Here is a 20,176-nt window from a genome sequence, read left to right as displayed (position 1 = left end):
CATGATTCTGGGCCCCTTTCTTTTTCTTTCTTTCTTTCCTTCTTTCTTTCTTTCTTTCTTTCTTTCTTTCTTTCTTTTAAAAAAGTGAGGAAAATACTTGTTGCTAGAGGGAGCAAGAACCTGTGGCCCTGCAGATGCCATTGGACTCTTAACTCCCATAAGCCGCAGCCAGCATGGCCAGTTGTCAAGTTGTCAGAGATGATGGGAAATGTGGTCCAACCACATCTGGAGGACCACAGGCTCCTCCTCCCTGCATTCATCCCCAACCTGTACAGACCAGTTTGATTTGAGATGGCCACCATTGTGACTCTAGCACACTATGAAAAAATGCAGTATTTAAAATAGCTAAAATAAGTTTCTGTTGAATTGACCTCCCTTGAAGCCAGGTTAGTTAACAAACCAATAAGATTGGATGCAAACAACGTCTCAAAATGTGCCTGCCCTTGGTGGAGGTCAGCTGTTCATCTCTGGCTGAGCAGCTGTCTTGGTGCACATATTGCAGTCAGGAAGCACACCCAGATCAGATCACACCTAGAAAAGCACACCGCATTTCTTCTCACGCTGTGTCCTCCAAGTGTGGGTAGCTTTGCACATCTCAGAGAGTGCATTGTAAGTCACATGCATTCAGTAAGTGATCCAGAAAAGTAGGCTGTTAGCATTGCTTTTGTGCCACATCCATTAAAAATATTAGGACTGCTCCACCCTCTGCTGTGTATAACTGCTGTATATCACTGTTCTTTGCGAGACTTGCAATGCAATGCATTTTGCTGTTCGCACTTGGTACCCTGGATTCACATATAGAAGAAGAGAGCTGAAAAGTTCACATGGAGCTTCTGTTGCCACATTGCTCTGGCGACCCCAGAGGAAAGGATCTAGGAGGAATACTATGGACCGTAGCAGGGGCAGAGGGCTGAAAAGATTCCATGGCCACTGCCTTGCTTGCTAAGAAGGAACCTGGAAGCTGGGATCTGTAACCAAGAACAGAGGAAAAGGGGGTGGGGGAGAGAGAAGCAGATAACACAAAGAGAGAGAAAAGGGGTCTCCCTGCCCATTTTTAGTTGTAGCTTCACTCACCATCAGCTCTGGCTCCATGCATGTTGGTTCCAACGCCTAATTCACAGTCCCTGCACTGAAAAAGAAAGTTCTGCACTGCTTGTCTGGACCTACCGCTGACAGCAACAGCTCTACAGGGTTGTACAAGAAGGACATTCTCAGAATTATCTAGAGATGCCAAGTGTTGAAACCGGGATAGCCTGTATGCAAAGCATTTGCTCTGCTACTGGGATATGGCAGGGATGTTGGATAGCTCAGTTGGTTAGCATGGTGCTGATAACGCCAAGGTTGCAAGTTCGATTGCAGTAAGGGACAGCTGCATTTTCCTGCATTGCAGGGGGTTGCATGATCCTCAAGGTTCTTTCTGACTCTACAATTCAATGATTCAGTGGTTCAATGGCCCTCCCCCAGACAGATGCTGCTCCATGTGGGAATCTGTTTTTGTGAAGCAGACCCTATGTAGCTGTAGAAGTTACGCATTTTTAAAAAATAAAAAATAAAAAAACCAAACTCTTCACCATTTTGGGGAGGGTGATGAGTGAGTGGCGGGTGCGGTCAAAATACACCCATTCGGACATGATAATATGTTTGGTTGGCATGCATACCTTTGGTATGACAAGGTTAAGATCCACAGAACTTTTAAGTCTCATATAGTTAGAAAATCCTTGTATCAGGTCTGGACTAGATATAAAGACTTGTTAGAGAGAGAGAAAGACCCCTAGATGGATCTCTCCAGTGGAGGCGAAAGCCTATAAGAGACCGAACATGTCTGCAAACTGGTTAAGATATATGGACATATTGCAGCAGGAAGGGGACTCCTTTAAGCTAAAAAGCTACGATCAGGTGAAAAGTCAGGTCCCCGACTGGCTGCACTATCATCAGGTATATGAAATATTTAAAATGGACAAAAAAGTTGGTTTTCAAGTAGAAAAATCAAAACTGGAAACAGAACTGATAGAATCGAACTTCAAGAACCTTTCCAAAATGTATAATCTTTTGCTAGAGTGGCATACGAAAGATGAACTGGTTAAATCGTCAATGATAGATTGGGCGAAAGATGTAGGACATAATATTATGATGGATGACTGGGAGAGATTGTGGCAGAAAGGTATCAAATTTACTGCTTGTCATAGTTTAAGAGAAAACATAATGAAAATGGTTTATAGATGGTATTTGACACCAGTTAAGATAGCTAAGATGAATACCAAAATGTCAGATGTATGTTGGAAATGTAAACATGTGAAAGGTACCTTTTTTCATATGTGGTGGTTGTGCCCAGCGGTAAATGCTTTCTGGGATAAGATTTATAACGAGCTTAAGAAGGTAATGAAAGTTACCTTTTGTAAGAAACCAGAGGCATTTCTTCTGAGCATAACCAATGAAGAGATACCCAGTCAGGATAGAGTGTTTTTTATGTATGCCACAACAGCAGCTAGAATCTTATTGGCAAGAACATGGAAAGGTGAAGAGATACCAACGGTGGAAGAATGGCAGATGAAGATGATGGATTATATGGAACTCGCAGAACTGACCGCCAGGATCCGGGACCAGAGGGAGGAGAGGGTGTCACAGGACTGGAAAAAATTTAAAGACTATTTAATTAAATCAGTTAAATTGAACATTTGAGCAGAATTAAAGAGAATATCGGCTTTAGTAGATTTATGATAGATAAAACTGTTAAGAGGAAATTTTTGGTGCGAATGATCTATTTGTTAAAAATGTGTTAAGATTTGATGTTAAGATAAGATTTACAGTTAAATAGTTATTGGATTAAGTAAAACTAAGCATATTAAAAATATGGGCAAATGTTAATTGAATAAGATATAAAGCTACCTTGAAGATGTATAAGACTTTGAAGACAGTGGAGGGAATGGGGGAAGTCCCCCAAATAGAGAAGATTGAAACAAGGAAGGTATGAAGATAAATGTTAGGTCAAGGTTAGTATAAGTTTCTTTTTCTTTTTATTGTTATTGTTTGATTGTGTTTATTTACTATGTTTAATGTTTTATGGTGTTAATGTTGGTGTTTATGTTATGTTTCTTTTTTGTGTTAATGGAAAATAATAAAAATTTTATAAAAAAAACAAAAACAAAATACACCCATTCATTCCACAGCTGAGCCTCCATTTACTTCTGAGCACATTAAGAAGGCACGGCATTCAAAGAGCAGGTTATTATTCCTGGAACTGCTAAGCAACAAGCATATGGTAAGCAAGACTGCATTAAGAATAGCAGCATTGCTCTATAGAAGAGAACTTGGGCACTTCAATTCCACTTCAGCAGTTCAAGGCTGTTCAAGGTTCTTTGAGGTGCTACTGTTAAGTGCAGCTGCACAATCTGAAGAGACAAAAGAACCAGCCAGAGGATGAAGATAGTCTTCGAAATAGCCAGATGAAGGGCACAATATCTGCACACAATCTAGGGAAACATGTTAACACCCAGAGCAGACAGAAATTGAAAGGTGCTCTAGCTGTGTCTCTCTGTATCTGTCTCTGCGTGTCTCTCTCTCTCTCTCTCTCTCTCTCTCTCTCTCTCTCTCTGACACACTCCTTCACTCACAAACACACAGAGAGAGAGAGAGAGAGAGAGCAGAAACCAGGCCTATGTGAAGCAGGGAAGTAAGGCCTCAGGACAGCTTACTAAAATGCAAATTTAAAACAAACAAGCTCTTAGCAATCACTCAATTCCCTCAGTGTTTGCAACCCATCTTGCTGGCTGAAAACAGCAGGAAGAATTCCGCATCACACAGAGAGATCCGCAGGGGTCAGAATTAAGATTTACTTGCATAGCAGCGCAAGTTCTAAACTCACCAAGCCAAAAACAGCTCACCAGGTGTGAGTACCACTCTGTCAGGGCTCAATGCGCATGAGGTGGAATTGTGCATGGACCTGGAACTCCCCTGGCCTTGGTGCCACCTTGTCCCACCCTATCCTGATGAGTGCAGCACCACTACTGAGTGTACACCACTGCCACCTCGGCTCCTCCTGAGCCACCACTGTGTCTGAGTAGGAATGGAAAACATGAAGCACTGTGCTTCCATTCCACCATTCGTACAGATTTGTGCAACTTGCCTGCTGTGTAGTATACAGACTGCACACTCATTGAACATTATATGTGAATCATTGTGCAAGTGAATAGCTCAACTATTTGTGTACACAGATTGTACGCTCATTGAATGTAACATTCAATGGAAATGCCTGCTGCCGCCCTTCTTTTACAAACATCTTCCAGCACAAATATCTCCTAAAATAAATATAGACATCTGGAATGTGAATTCACTGCCAGGGGCAGGTGCTTACATTTTCATTTGAACTTTCACCCATCATCTTCATCCATGTTTCTCAAAAGAAAACGTAGCAGGTTGCAGGCTATAACACACTTTGGGCAAGCTTTGTGGTATAGCTCCTTAAACACAGAGATGGCCAGATCTTACACAAACATTTGCTGGACCATATTATGTCACTAAACTAGCTTTGAATCAGATTTTACACATCTGAAATATGCCCTCTCTGAACTTAGATGCTTTTAGGCTGCAGCGTGCAATTATGTCATCGTCAAACATTAGAACCTAGAGATTTCTGACCAGTTGCAGACATTGAGAAAGTTCAGCTGGGTGTCTGAAATGAGCTTAATTTTATGAATCCAGCTGAAAGTTCAGATACTTTAGGAGTTTGCCATCATTTGTAGATTTGGGAGATATGAGCCTGCTATGCAACTTTAAACCTATCTCACACTAGATTCATCCTCTGAAAGCTTCCAGTGACTTTACTCTTACATCAGGAAATGTTTTTGAGGTCTATTCTATATTTCTTGTATCCAAACTACAACACCAGACAGCAGCATTTCTTCCTTTTTCTTTTTTAAAAGGGGTTTTTGAGATTTGATTGCTCAGAATTTATTTTTAGCTCCATAGAATCTTGACCCACTTGACCTTGATGGTCTTTGCACTTTGCAAAAATCCCCCCACCAATCCTCTGGAGGGATTTAGCCAGGTATCTATTATGGCATGTAATCTGTGATATAGCTTCCCAGTTTTCATGCTCCTGAAAGGTTAAGCCCCCACCTTGCATCTTTCTTCCTGATTTATTTATTTATTTTTTTAAAAAAGGTCCACATGGTATTAGCAGTGTTACATACTGGGATAAAATATTTTTGAAAAAGCAACTGCTTTAATCAAGTTCAGAGCTACAGAATATGCTGTGGAAGGATCCTTGCGGTAGGAAGCAAGAGGATAAATATTTCAACCAGGAGAGCTGCAAAGCCACAACAACTGCAAACACCAATATAAAGCTCAGTCATGATGTAGTATTTGCTTTCACTAGGCAAGGGGCCATTAGTGTGATGGGCAGTGTGCGCCTCTGAGTGTGTAAGGAAGAACAGTATAGGTGCAAGGATCACATGGCATCATACTGTACCACCATCAGATGCTCTGTGCATCTAGATGCATGCATGCAGCCTTTTGCGTCTAGGAGGCTTAGTTGGTCAGAATCAAATATACACTTTGAGAGTTTTAGCGCCCAATACATTACTTCTGGTAAATGAGTCACCACAACTGCTAGAGGACGGTGAAAATTTGTGTGCAGGGCTTTTTAGACTTGACTACTCATGTACGGTACTATCTGAAACCAAAGGGGCCCAATTGGTTGCTGGATGAGAAATATATTGGCGTTATTTTCCATCTCTCCTTCCCCCATTATTGCTCTACCACCTCCACTCCGACTTTTCCATGCATCCTCCCTGGTTGGTTCCTTGTTGTACAGCAGCACTGTGCTGTGCGCCTGTCGCGTAGCTGGAAACATTGGTCGGTGCCTGGGTAGCCGCAGCCTCTTGTACAGCAACTGCTAGCATGGAGTCCTCTTGGTCAGGTGGCGCTGATGTAGCAGTCATTGAACACAACCCTAATAACCTATTTGCTGCTGTATTGGCTCGTAAAGTTAGAACGATAAATCCATATTGCACTCACTAAGAAGCAAGGCTTAATTTGAGTAAATATGGATTTAACTGGAACGTGTGAGGACTCGGCACTAAAGCATATGAAGCAATAAGGTGTCAGTTGAGCCAAAGGGCAGGAACATAGCTTGGTGGCAGAGCACATGCTTTGCACGCATAACATCCTAGGTTCACTCTCTGACGTCTTCAGGTGGAGGGTAGAAAAGACTCCTGTCTGGAACCCTGAAGAACCACTACAGATGTCTTGGGCTAAAGCTTCAACATTCCCTCACCCCTTTGGTCATGCATGCTTGGGCAGACAGACGTTTCAGGTAGGAGGAAAACTGGTGTAGACAAGTGCCTGGCTAGATGTTCTGCTGATGCACCCCTGATGCATATCAGGCAGCTATGTGTGTTTCTAAGCAAAGCAGCTAAGACATTAAATACAAAAAAAAAATTCTCTAAAAATGGGGAAAGGGTTTCTTCTTGACTAGGTAATCACTGCCCTCCCACGCCACACATCTGAGATTAGGACATGAGGATTTGGGTCAGGGTCTGGGATGTGTTTGTGCACTTTCCAGGAACGTTGGGTTTTTAACGTATTAGCCATGTCCTGGAAAGGAAATAAAACTTCCCCTGAAATCCATTTGGCTTGCTTCTCAGGAAATGTGTTTAGTATTTGGGTGGCAGTAAAGCAGAATGAAAATGATCTTTGTTAAAAGGATTGATTACATATTTTAATGCCCCTGTGATAATCCTCCTTAATGCTCCTAATGCTGAAATGAATGCAAGGGTGGGGGGGGGAGAAAAGCCATCCCCTTACTTGTCAAAACAAAGCACATTTTCTCTGCTAGTGACATCTAACAGACTCCAGCATAAGCAACTGGAGCTAATTATCTTGTGACCAGCAGGCAGTCTCGAACAGATCTTTGCCAAAGACTTCCAAGAAGCAGCACTTCAGCTGGACCAAATGGGGGTGGGAGGGGGCGGTGCCATGCCTTAAAAACAAAAACCAGTATCTAAAATATTTTCAAATAGTTGAACAGAATGCCTCTAAATAATTTGCCAACTATTAGCAAGGAAAATGGGGGGGATTTTGTTTTCGCCCTTCTGCATCACAGTGTTCTAAGTGTGTTTTTTCCCCCACAGCACCTCTGGGAGTGATTCAGGCTGCTATTAATTAGCACATTGCCTCTCACAGCATTACAATTTTATTATTTTTTGCCTCGTCACACTTTGGAAAGTCAGCAATATAGCCAAACGGTTTGGCAAACTGCAAGGATTTAATTTCATTTTTAGTTTAATTGAGCTGCTTTCAAGCTAAATGTGTGTGTTTGTGTGTGCACCTATACATATGCATGCACTGCGGAGGTTAAGTTCAACTACACAGCAGAGAATGAAATCACCCTACAGCACCATAGTGTGGAGCCACAGGCTCCTGACTGCAACAACAAGGGCTATGGCTTTCCTTTTGTACCTTTAACAGCAATTTGATCTACAGCAACCAAGCAAGTAAAGCTTTCAGTGGCATGAAGATGCATAGTCCCCTAATGATGGGGTCCTCAACATAGTGCCAACAGGCACCACAGTGCCTTCAGACACCATATTAGTGCCCGTGAAGATCCTCCCAAATTACTTATTTTTAATTGAGAAGGGGTTTTGTTTTTGCTTTTGTAGGTTGGAGGTGGCCTGCTTTTTTGTCTTTTGGGGGAGATAAGTTTTGCATGTTGTTGTTTTTAAGGGGATTGGTTCTAAGCATTGCCAGAATGCTTTGAAATGGCCCCATTTGCACTATATACATTTAACGCAGAGGAAACCATGGCTTCTCAAAGCGGACTGAAATGCCCTCCAACTTATTGAGTCCCCAAATTGGAATGCCTGTCTTTCTGCCCATGCTCCTGCACACGATAATGGAGCCCCAAAGACACAGCTTTTTCACGGCTGTGCTCACAGGGTGCCCAAAAATGCATGTTTTGGAAGTGCCGTGTGGGATTACAGCCCCACCCTGAATGCTTTTTCAGGGGAGAGCATTTTTTCAGAGTGACATCCCTCTGCGAAATTGCACAAAATCATGGCACCCAAAATGGCCACCATGCTGTCATATGAGAAAATGGGATATCCTTTCTTCCCCCTGGGATACCTGTAGGTATGGCATGGCAGTGCTTTTAAATGTATAGTGTAGATGGGCCGTATAGACAGTGTCTCTATATCAGTGTGTCATGATTATACATGGATGTGGGTGGTGCTGTGGTCTAAACCACAGAGCCTAGGACTTGCCGATCAGAAGGTCAGCGGTTCGAATCCCCGCTACGGGGTGATCTCCCATTGCTCGGTCCCTGCTCCTGGCAACCTAGCAGTTTGAAAGCATGTCAAAGTCCAAGTAGATAACTAAGTACTGCTCCGGTTCGCCAGAAGCGGCTTAGTCATGCTGGCCACATGACCCGGAAGCTGTACGCTGGCTCCCTTGGCCAGTAAAGTGAGATGAGTGCTGCAACCCCAGAGTCGTCTGTGACTGGACCTAATGGTCAGGGGTCCCTTTACCTTTTTGTTAAAGCAAATGAGGTGCCAGTACTCGTATAATGATAAAAGTAGTGTGGGTGCCAGCACAAAATGACTTATTACAGGAAAGTCCTGACTGTACATAAACATAGTAAACATTTTGCAGAAAGACACACATGCCAAATTCTTTCCCCACCGCAATGCCCAGGATCAGTTTAAGTTCTCTCCCCACTGAAGTTCAGAACATATCTTTTATTAGGTTTGCACTGGGATTCCTGCCTGCCTTCTCCTGCCTAAGACTACTGTCACCCTCTCATTCTTTCCTCCTCCATAATCATCAAATTGTTAACCTCTATAACACCATTTAGCTCAATGAAACCAAACAGAACACTCAGATTGATTGATTTTGCTTTATCAGTAGCCGTTTAGGCAGGAAGCTCATTTGGAGTGATTTGCTTACACAACATTTTCAATAATGTTTTGCTACTTGAAATGATTGTGAGGAATGGATCCTGGCAAAGGACAAAGCTGTTGTTCAGATGAGCCTGGCTCTGCATCCTCCAGAACTGGATTTCCAACTCATACTTCTCTTTCTTTCTTTCTTTCTTTCTTTATTTATTTATTTTTCTTTCTTTCTTTCTTTCTTTCTTTCTTTCTCTTATACAGCACGTACATTTCAGAGTGAACCACAAAACCATTTGATTCCATCCAAAATAGCTCTGCTGTTTCAGGCCTAGCCATGACCTGGTTCCTGCATTCCCTGAATGCATTGTACAAGTAATGCAAGGACTGGGCAGGTGTGGTTGTAGCACCAAGCACTGTTAGTCACCTGCTAATAGCTGGGGAATTAAAATGCCAGCTCCCATTGTGATCACCACTGCTACCACTATCACCAGCTAAGCCTGCTAGAATGCAGTGGGTTGGGGGCACTATGCCAAGGGTTTGCTCAAACCTGGAGCCAGCCCTATGCCCAGACCTTTAGACCCTGTCATGACCTTCACTAAAAATGGCCACCACCTCATGGCCACAACACCACTGAATTGTCTGCCCAGTGATATATTATTGTGTTTCTTGTGTAATTGTGCTTCTGCACTTGCAGCACACATATACACATGGGCATGGAGCATCTGTGTCCTGGTTTGCAATTAGTACATTTCTGAGTTTGGGGCATGGGTTAGATGACACCAATTTCTGTCTGAGCTGAACGCCACTCTTTCCCTACCCTTCCTTCTCATCCTTTCTATCTGTGCTCTGCCCACTCATCTAGCCCTGTTGACCGCCTTTTCAACTTTGTTCTGAATCTTACTCGAGTCATAGTAGGCAGAAGGTCATATCCAGCAGCTAGGTTCCTGGGGATTCAGCTCACCTGTTCAAAGACCACTCTGAAAGGTCATCCAATTTCCTCCCAATCAAGTAGTTAATATTCTTTAGCAGCTCCTGCCTGCTTTGCTGCAAGGGAACAGGCAGTGCTTTAAGGAGACACAGCAGTATCCAATCTAGGTTATCCATTCAACTTCCTAAAACCTGCTGTCTGGTAGCATCTAGGGACCCTTGTGTAGTGTTGGAGTAGCTTTAGTTTTCAATATAAAGAATCGCAACAGATCCACAATTGGAGTTTCTTGGCTGTGCTTTAGGAGACCAAAGGCAGCTGTCAGAGCAGCTTAATATAAATGTATGTAACTTGCTGTTCAGTAGCTTTGATTTTCTACATTTTGATATCCCTGACCTCCAGATAAAGTAGCTGTGTGTTTTGGGTGGGGGGTTTTTCCCACTGAGAAACTAGCATGCAAGTTAATAGATACCCGGGCAAGCCAGATATTGACAAACTTTGAAGCTGCTCTCGTTCGCTGGCTTAATTTCAAATCAAGGTGTGATTTGTATAATCCTGACCTCTTTATGTAAAGTTCACATTTACATATATTCAAAATCTGTAAATCCCAACAGAGTTGAAAACATTGAGTGTTTTCATTTGATTGGGGGTCGGGGGGAGCCACTGAATACATTAAACTGATTTTTCAATGGCTAGCTGAGCATGCTATCAATCTCACTTGTAATATTTGGTGTTGGTTTTTTTTTTAACTCCTCTGCATTTCATTGAATGTGCAAGATGTGTAAAAATAATGTTACTGAGCATGCATGGGAGGAAATGATAAAACAAGGGCATGAGCCAGCCAAAGGGAAGCACAGTTAATTACACCGAAAGCAATAAAAGTGGCTGGATTGTGTTGTGATGGTTTTAGACATGTTCTTTGAATGTTTTCCAACATCTGCCGGCAAGATAAACACATTGCATTTTTTTAAAGCACCCTCCCCTACTTAACAATTTTATTTCTGTACTTTAGCATATACTAGGGGAGGGCATGCCCCCCTAATTTTCCTTGTATCCAACAAAAAATTGTAGCTACCTGTCATTCTATGTTCACTTCCCTCTGTGCTTTGGGTTCTGAGCTGCTCTGTATAATGCAAACTTATGTGTTCCTATAATGGGGAAGCTAAAAGCGGCTACAGCTGGTACCCCCTTTGGCCAAAGTAGATGAAATTTAAAAGCACAGAGTAAATTATGCCTGCCAAATTGCAGAAAACAGGTCTAGAGTTTTTGGGGTTTTTTGGTGGGTGTAAAAGAGATTCAATTCCTTCCACAATCCCTTCTAAGCTAAGGGAGCAAGGGTTGACTGGAAGATCCTTTCTGCTTACCGGTAATACAAGGAATAAACTGCCCAGTTTGGCATCAGCAAATGGGAGAAAAGAGGGAGGATTTTTTGTATGCAAAGAGGGCAGGAGCCTGGAGCAACAACAACATCATATGTTTGTGGGATGGGGAACAGTAACGTGATCTCCACATTCAGGTTCAGGAGAACATAGCTGGCTTCGGTGGTAAGTTTGAAGTAGAAGGCATGCATGGTCAGACATGGAATTTAAGATACACGGACTGTTCTGGACTTGTTTAAATGTGTGGAGTCAAGAGGGAGGGTTGCAGCTTACGAGGAGGAAAGGGACCTAATCATTGGCAAATTACATGAAGTCATTATGAAGTAACATCCTGCAGTCAGATCATTGGTGTTCATGCACTCCCTTTATTTTATTTTTAAAAAAACCTGAATAACTTTGAAAGTACTATAAATATTTCAACAAATCCCACATTAATGGGGGCCTTAAGTTATTTTTTGCTTCAAAGTAATGGTTATAAAATAGGCAACCTTGCAGTTAAAATGCATGAAACCGGCAACTACCAAAGACCGAAGGTCCAAAAATCAATGTACCAAGTAACTGGATTATTGGGTCACCATGCCGAAAAGGTTGGGAACCACTGCTCTGGGGAGCGGCAGGACAAGTTGATTTCCTTGAAATTTACATAAATATAAATCTTGCAACTTACCTGGTGACCAGGGGAGAAGCCATTATTGGAGACTGGGATCACACAGTGGGGATGATTGAAAAGCTCCAAAGCCCTAAGGTTAGGAGATAGGAAAAAATACGATAGTAATTACGCAGGGTGGAAAAGGGAAAGATTAATTATCTAGAGAATTATTCCCCTACCTAGATATGAAAAAAGAACTCACAGTAATTAGAATAGAAATTTCTTGCAATGAAAAGGATGGAACAGTGGTTAACCCTCTCAGTAACTCATATTCAATTCTCTGAAATATACAATGTTGTTTGCGGAAATTTTGGCATCTTCTGGAAATGTTGGGTGGTATCCAAGTAAGTCGTGCTCTGGTCCATGGGGTCACGAAGAGTCGGACACGACTGAACGACTGAACAACAACAAATCCAAGTAAGTCATAATCAGAGTAGATCCATTACAATCAATGATTTCAAGTGATCTACTCGTGAGTATGACTATCATGGATACAACCTGTTGACCTCAAGACTTTAGGACAAGTCCTGGAAGAAAACTGTCAATGCTTCTTTTAAAATGTATGCTTAGTTCATTTTTATCCCACTTTTCTACACAAAAATGCACCCAAAGTAGCATACAACAAGAATATTAATACTGATACTGCTCCTTTTTGCTCTATTTCTATTTTTGTAAGATGACAAACACAGGTGAAAAACAGCACAGAGGTGATATTAATCAAATGTGTGCCTGGATTTTTGTTAGTCTTTATAGACCATCTAAAATAGGATCATTTCAAGAAAAAGAATTCTGGGAAAACAACATGCCCCATCTCTTTACGTACCTTTTCCAGCTTCTGAGAAAATAGTGTCTCCACCAGCATAGTCTTTCCATGTCTCAGTCCAAAAATCCAAAGTCATTAAATTATTATCAATAACCACCCTGCAGCATTCAAATTTTATTTGTTGGACTCAAATGCCCTTAAACACCTGCATGAGTAAACCCTGTTCTGATTCGTAATGTAGGGTAATAAAATCCTGTGAGCAAGTCAAGCTCATATTTTGCAGGTGGGAAATCCTAGGAGCAGCACTTGTTATGCCCAGGTAAAGGATCAGACCCCTATGTAAGATTCCTATAGCACACGTGCAGGAAACTGGCCTTGGGACCTTCCTGCCTGCAGGACTTGGGACCTTCTCCTGCCCTCCCATTCTGCAGTAGGTTGTCATCATTTGAAGGGCTATTTGAAGGAATCCTCTAGGGCGGTCCTGTTTCAAGACAATGAACACTAAGAACAGAAAACATCAAGGTCATTGAAGTTGCTCATCAACAGTTATCAACAGTTATCAGTACCTGGATAGCAAACAAGTCTTCTCCACAATGCTGGTATATCCTGTACTTCCGTTTAAATTGCAATAAGTATTTCTTAATTTGCATCTATACATATAAATTAGCACATGCAAATTTTATACAAAGCAGATGACCTCCTTTGTCCTCTTTTCTGGATATATGCTTCATCATGGTTGGCAGTGCACAAGAGGCAACCTGCTATTCTGCAGGCAAGGAAGCCTTTGTAAATTGGAAGAGGGTTGGTTTCTTTTTTCCAGGCTCTCAGTGTGAACTGAACTCTTACTGTGAGTACAAAAGGACTAGCAAAAATGCTTCTGGGCTAGTAACCTTTATGGACTTATTTGCAAGGCTGTTTTCCCCTTCCAACTGATTCCAAAGGATAAGCTTTTTCACAATCATCTTCTTCAACTATTTTCTTGTCTTGCTTTTAATGGCCCAGGTAACAGGTTTGTCTAGGGCAGGTAGACATGTGTGCAGTCCTTCTCATGCTTGATTTTGCAACAGCCCATGTGATGGCACAAAGTCATCTCACCCCCTCTCTATAGCAGTAAGACCATGGTAAGCAGAGCAGTCTCTATGCTTTCCTTGCCTCTAATAGGGTCTGTATTTAGCTGCAACAGCACTTAATCATGGATTGGAGCTGCCAGAAGCTGAACTGATATACAGATGATTTAAGAGACACGATTTAGCCCATTGTGATGCTCTTGGAGTAGCATTTTTCGAGCCACCCCAGCCTCCAAACAAGATAGCCTTTTGGAGCGAAAGGCAAAGGTGGCAGCTCTCGAGTTAATGCATCGAAAGGTCAAGAGGAGAATAATTCACTTTTTCACCTTGCCATGGAGGGAAAGCGGCAGTAAAAGCTGCCCGCTTATTGGCAAGATTATATATAAACGTGCAGTTCATATCTCCAGCCACCACCTCAGGAGCAGTCCAGTTACAGAGTTGATGTCATCGCCTACCTCCCTAATCAAGTGGTGCTGGATTATCCTGTCCTGATAAATTGGAGCCAGCATCTACTGGAGGGCAGGAGGGAGAGAGAGAAGGAGAGGGAGAGAGAAATAAGTCTTATATGAAGTACTCTGCTAGATTGTAAGTAATAAGGTAGCAGATGTCCGGATCAAGCCCCTGAGCTTGTAGTCTGCGGCACAACAAAATGATTTGTGGTGAGCAGTGTAAAGGCGTTTAAAGGAAGACATCACCAAACAGACAGACAGTTAAGCATGACATATTGGAGGCCAAGGGACAAAAGGAATCCAAAATGCCACAGTTGGTATTGTTTTACAGAGGAATGCACACAGTCTGTATGGCTTATCTGGATGCATTTACCCTAGAAGGGACCATTGCTTTGCACTGCTCCTCTTGGGCAATGCGCTTGTGATTAAAAGAAGAAAGAAACATTCCTAGCTCCAGTACTGAGCATATTTCTAAAAAGAATCAAGGGCTGTTGAGCTGTTAAGCACTTGTTCATTGTTGTTGTTGTTTTGGATAGGGGGGTTGAGTTGATTACCAGCAACTCATTCAGGGTAAATAAACAATTTTGTTCCTCTTAAACCTCAGTAATGCTAACATTAAAATTTGCTAACCACATAACTGTGGAGGAAGGCTTTATTTAAGAAAAAGACAAAGCAGGACTATTCTTGTTCAGATTTTGGAAATCCACTCCTTAACAGAAAGGCAGTTGTAAAAAGACAATCTGCAAATGCAATAGCTGTAGCCACTGATGTGTTGCAAAAATGGACATTGAGTTTTTAAGGGCAATTTCATTATTGGGCGTACATTGGTTGGGTCACTACTGCAGGAATTCAAAAGAGCGTCATTTGTGGCTGAGCATTTTGTTTTCGTACCAAACATCTGTTTTTCAATCCCTGGCATCTCCAGGTAAGGTTGAGAAAGACCCTGGTCTGAAACCCTGGAGAACTGCTGCCAGTCAGTATAATGAATCAGTAAAAGGCAGCTTCTTATATTTCTCAGGTGCTTTTATATTTAAAATCCACCATACTAGAACAGGTGGCACATGTTTGCCACTCCAGCCATCGATGTATAGTCACTGGTTACTTCTATTAGCCAGTTAACATATCCAGCATCTGCATATATAACACTGAGCATGCATCAGTTGGTTGTTTATGTCATTAAACATCTATAATACAGTGGTACCTCAGGTTATGAACTTAATTCATTCCAGAGGTCTGTTCTTAACCGAAAACCATTCTTAACCTGAGGCGCACTTTCGCTAATGGGGGGCCTACTGCTGCCGCCATGTGATTTCCGTTCTCATCCTGGGGCAAAGTTCACAACCAGAGGTAACTACGTCCGGGTTAGCCGAGTTTGTAACCCAAAGCATTTGTAACCCGAGGTATCACTGTACACAAAGAATGTAAGCTCCTGAACACCCACATGGTTTCTGGTAAACTGAGGGCCAGACTACATCAGATGTGGGAGATCTGTGAGTTAATCTCCCCCAACTGTTTGATTTCTTAAAAGCAATTGCAGGAGACCCCAGGTTTGCTGCAGTGACGTTAGTCCTTTCCTGCAAAGCCATTTTCCCAGTCCACTCCACCATACTGTTTCCCAACCCACCCACTGCTCTTTTTGGGAAGAACTTTACACAGAAAATGGTGGGCATCAGAGACTGTATTAAGCGCACATCCTCTCTCTCCTGCTCTGATGAAAATCAGGGGTCCCTGCAGTTGCAGCAAGTCATAGATATCTTGTGTAGTTTTTCTTGGGCGGGTTAAATAATGATTAACAGTTATTTTGTTTTCATTTTATAGTGAAGAGACTCTCCAAAGATCTAAACCTCCCATGCCTCTGGCATGCAACCTCTTGCCAGTTATTTGGAAGTTGAATAAATCAATAGCTATAACCTGTGAAACTGACTACACTCTCATAATTATTTCATCCAAGCAACCATCCTTCTTACAGCTGTTTTTTCCCCCTTCTTTCCAGGGAAATCCCTACATGTGCAATGAGTGTGATGCAGCCATTGATGAACTGGCGCATCCACCTGAACTGATGTTTGATGCTGAAGGAAGGTATCCCTCCACCTATTGGCAGTCTACCACTTGGAAGGGTTACCCCCACCCTCTCCTTGTGAACATCACCCTATACTGGAACAAAACCATCGAGCTAACGGACAACATAGTCATCACCTTTGAATCTGGCCGCCCAGACCTAATGATCCTGGAGAAGTCCCTCGACTATGGTCGGACGTGGCAGCCGTATCAGTATTACGCTACAGATTGTTTAAATGCTTTCAACATGGAACCAAAAACAGTGAGGGATTTGTCCCAACAAACAGTCCTAGAAATCATTTGCACAGAAGAATATTCTATGGGGTACATGGCAAACAGTAAAATCCTCCACTTTGAGATAAAGGACAGATTTGCGTTTTTTGCTGGGCCTCGGCTCCATAATATGGCTTCTCTCTATGGGCAGCTCGACACAACCAAGAACCTAAGAGATTTCTTTACGGTCACAGACTTACGGATAAGACTGCTCAGACCAGCAACAGGGGAGATATACGTGGATCCACAGCACTTGACACGCTACTTTTATGCAATCTCAGACATAAAAGTAATTGGAAGGTAAGACAAAATAAACAAATGCATTTTCATTTGCTTTTTAAACACTGTGCGTGACGGCAAGCTTGCATCTTTCCTCCCTTTTCTAAAGACAATAGCAGTTTCTACTGGAATTTGAATTGTTAGCCGTGTTGTGAAAATTCTTTGCACATCTACATGGTTGCAACTTGATGATTTGTAAGGCTAGGTTTCAACTTCAGATGGGGAACCTGTGCCCCCCCCACCCGCCACCATATTGGTGGACTCCCAACTCCCATCAGCCCCAGCTAGCCTGGTCAATGGTCAGGGATGATGGGAGCTGGGAACAAATAATATCCGAATAGCCACAGATTTCTCATCCCTGGGTTAGACCAGCCAGCACACTATAATTCTGAAGACCTGCACTTTGATTTGGGTTTCTGCAGAAATTTTACTTGGCAAGCACCAGTTGTTTGGTTTGCAATTGGATTTTCTCTTTAACTTGGTTAACACCTTTCTGTTTATGAGGTGACCACAGCAGGTTTGCTCTTTTCTTGCTCCCTGGACACAAGCTTGGAATTCACTCCTTCCAGTGCCACTAGTATCTAGCTTTTCTCAAATATTTGAAGGGATGGAGAGGCAGGTTTTCTGTAGAGGTAACTTGTTTTCTGTAGAGGTTTTCTGTAGAGGTACCATTTCCCCCCACATTATAGATGGAAGGGGAGAACTCTTGCACTTATAAAAGAAACATGCAGTCTCCAGTGAAAGTGAGGAACAGAAAAGTTTAAATGGTTTCCCAGTGACAAGAGTGTTTCCCTTGATGGAAGCAGACATGACATTACTTACTATGCAGCAAGGTGACAGATTTTGCCCTCCACTGAGAGAACAGTCTAGGGTCTAACCTACTCTGTTTATGTGTATTTGTGTCAATGAGGCATGGACAGGGGAATTCCCTGGAGGATTAGACCACATATTAATTCATGAGAGGGAGAAGAACCTTTCAGATACTCCAAGTCAGTGTTAGGCTACTCTAGTGCTTATTTTAGCTGTGTTTGAAGAGATGCCTAAACATTTTAATGTGATGTTGGAATGGCTCAGGCTCATACAGAATTTTTAGATTTGAAAGAACATATGAAAGGTGACAAAGTGGTCAGAAGAGGGATTGCTGCCAGCCATCCCAGTCAGAGGCTCATGACACTAGCACAACTACCAGTGTCATAGAAGCAACCACTGTGTTTCTAAGTGTGTGGGTAAAGATGGTGAACCACACTTGACCAACATCTCCAAAATGGAGAATTCAGTGCCAGGGAAATGTGATTTCCTTATAGTGGATTCTCTTTGTTTCTAGAATCTAGCAAGTGCTCAGCTCTCCTTACCATCTGGAAAGTATATTGGCCATACTGATAATCTGTTAACTTTTGGTACTCTCTTTTTGCTGCTATAGAACTTCATTTCCATTCAAGCTTAAAATATCAGGGGGAAATGCTCAAATACCTGGAATTTTGTTGTGCCAAGTGTGGGCGGTTTTCTAAGTAAATGTTCATAAGAATAGGGCTCAGGTAGCACAGTATGGCTAACGTACAATTGCTCAGAATTGCCGGTAAATGTGACTAAACTCATGTAATGGCAGTCCAGTGTTAGGAAAACATTTTGCCTTGTCTCAGACCTAGCCTTCATTTATCACCATAAGGATAGAGCTGACATCTATTCATGCTAATCCTTGTCATAGTAAACACCTGGAAGCAATATTACTGTTCTGATATATCAACTGCTCCCCGCTCCCCACTGGCACAGAACGATCAAACTTTTTAAAAATCTCAGTGAGTTCTTAACATGAAGTGCTCATTATAAAGTGCAGGAGCACTATGGAAAACACTGATTCATTCCCATGGTGCTGATCCCACAATAATGATCCACCCATTTAACCCCACCCACATGGGTATAGGCCTTTAAATAATAAAACTGTATTGTGGGATGAACTTCCAAAAAAGTGCTTCTCAGGAATGGTGTTAAAAAGCAGGGATAGGGAACCTGTGGCCCTCCAGTTGTGGTTGGACTGTCAACTGCCATCATCCCTGCCCGTTGACCATGATGACAGGTCTGATGGAAGCTGAAGTCCATTGGCAGGGACACAGGTTTGACATCACTGGTTTAAAGGTTGCCTTAGCATCTTTCCACAAAGAGATTAGCCAGGCATGTAGAGAGAGACATGCCTCTCTCATTCATTCATTCATTCATTGCTTGGCTCTTGCTTGATTATTGTGCTTTCACAAGCCCTAAAAGTGAAATATATGACAAAAGTGTTCTGTGTAACTAGTTGTGTGCAGATAATGAACATGTACTGTGACCCTGGTGAGAATAAGGGATTGTGTATTCTCATTAGATGCATGAGAAGGAAGGATTGACCTCATCCAAACTGTGCAGTACTCCTGGATTTCATGTGTGTTGGTTCCGTATCCTGCACTGCTATTGTGCAGTACTCTGAATCTCACCTTGGGAACCATGTCCATGCACACAGTTGTTAGAGGCATATATTCATTCAGCAAATCTTCATCAGTTTCCTTTGCTGAGTCTTGCTATCACTTGTAATTTTCCTTTCGTTTTAAAAATAGAGTGGATTCTCAATCATTTTTAAACTCGAAGAAAGGCCTTAATGCAGCGTATTGATAGCTGAATATACACAACCATCCAAAAACTGGCTGGACATGACAAAGGCAGTGTCCAGTAAGTGCAGTTATCAGCAATCAATAATTGATTTTATGATCATTCTCCAAACTCCTGTTCAGTCTTTATACATCAATTCATAATCTTATGGCCCACTCCTAAGCACTGGTGCTTTTGCTAACAGTGAGGAAAGGAACACAGAGTGCCAAGACCCTTTTAACAGTGCATATACCAAAACCCAGCACACACATCATATCATCTAGCAGTCTTAGTACACCAGAGGTTGCCTTCTGCACCCATTGCAGAGGTACTGTGTAAGAACAGCTGCCAGAGGTGATATGGGCAAGGGTTCCGCTTATCAATTGTGCCTGGAAAACCTCTTTGCCTGATATCATATTTGACCATCAATGGAAGCCCAGTGGCGTAGGGAGCCACTTTGCTGCCCGGAGCAACAAATGTGGAGGCACTCCTCCGGGGGGCGGGGCGCCGCTCCCTAGCACGCACCCTGACGTCACGACACACACGCAGCATCCAGGGTGGAGTGCGCATGTGCGGACATGTGTACTCCACCCAAGATGCCAGGTGCGAGTGGCCAGCACCGCTTCCGTGCGGACGCAACTTTTAAGGCTGCAGCGCGCGAGCAGCAGCACAGCGCGCTGCAGCCTTAAAAGTGGCTGTCGCCACACGGAAGGGGCGTGGGGAGTGGGGGTTGGCACCGAGTGTCACCCTCCCCCCAGGCTGGCACCCAGGGCACTCCGCCCCCATCGCCCCCCCTCGGTACACCACTGTGGAAGCCTAGTAGGTTTGAT

At 42.7% G+C, this 20,176-nt stretch overlaps 1 protein-coding gene across 11 annotated transcripts in view; it reads left to right on the top strand.

The window, feature by feature from the left end:
- NTNG1 (netrin G1) overlaps positions 1–20,176 on the top strand; it is a 212,552-nt gene that overhangs the window by 68,222 nt on the left and 124,154 nt on the right. For all 11 annotated transcript variants that reach the window (XM_033151482.1, XM_033151480.1, XM_033151483.1 and 8 more), the window contains exon 3: positions 16,111–16,748. In XM_033151482.1, the coding sequence (XP_033007373.1) occupies positions 16,111–16,748 (638 nt within the window). The remainder of the gene's footprint in view (positions 1–16,110; positions 16,749–20,176) is intronic.

The sequence above is a fragment of the Lacerta agilis genome, chromosome 6 (genome assembly GCF_009819535.1).
Source record: "Lacerta agilis isolate rLacAgi1 chromosome 6, rLacAgi1.pri, whole genome shotgun sequence".
NCBI lineage: Eukaryota > Metazoa > Chordata > Lepidosauria > Squamata > Lacertidae > Lacerta > Lacerta agilis.
This window is presented reverse-complemented; position numbering and strand designations above follow the sequence as displayed.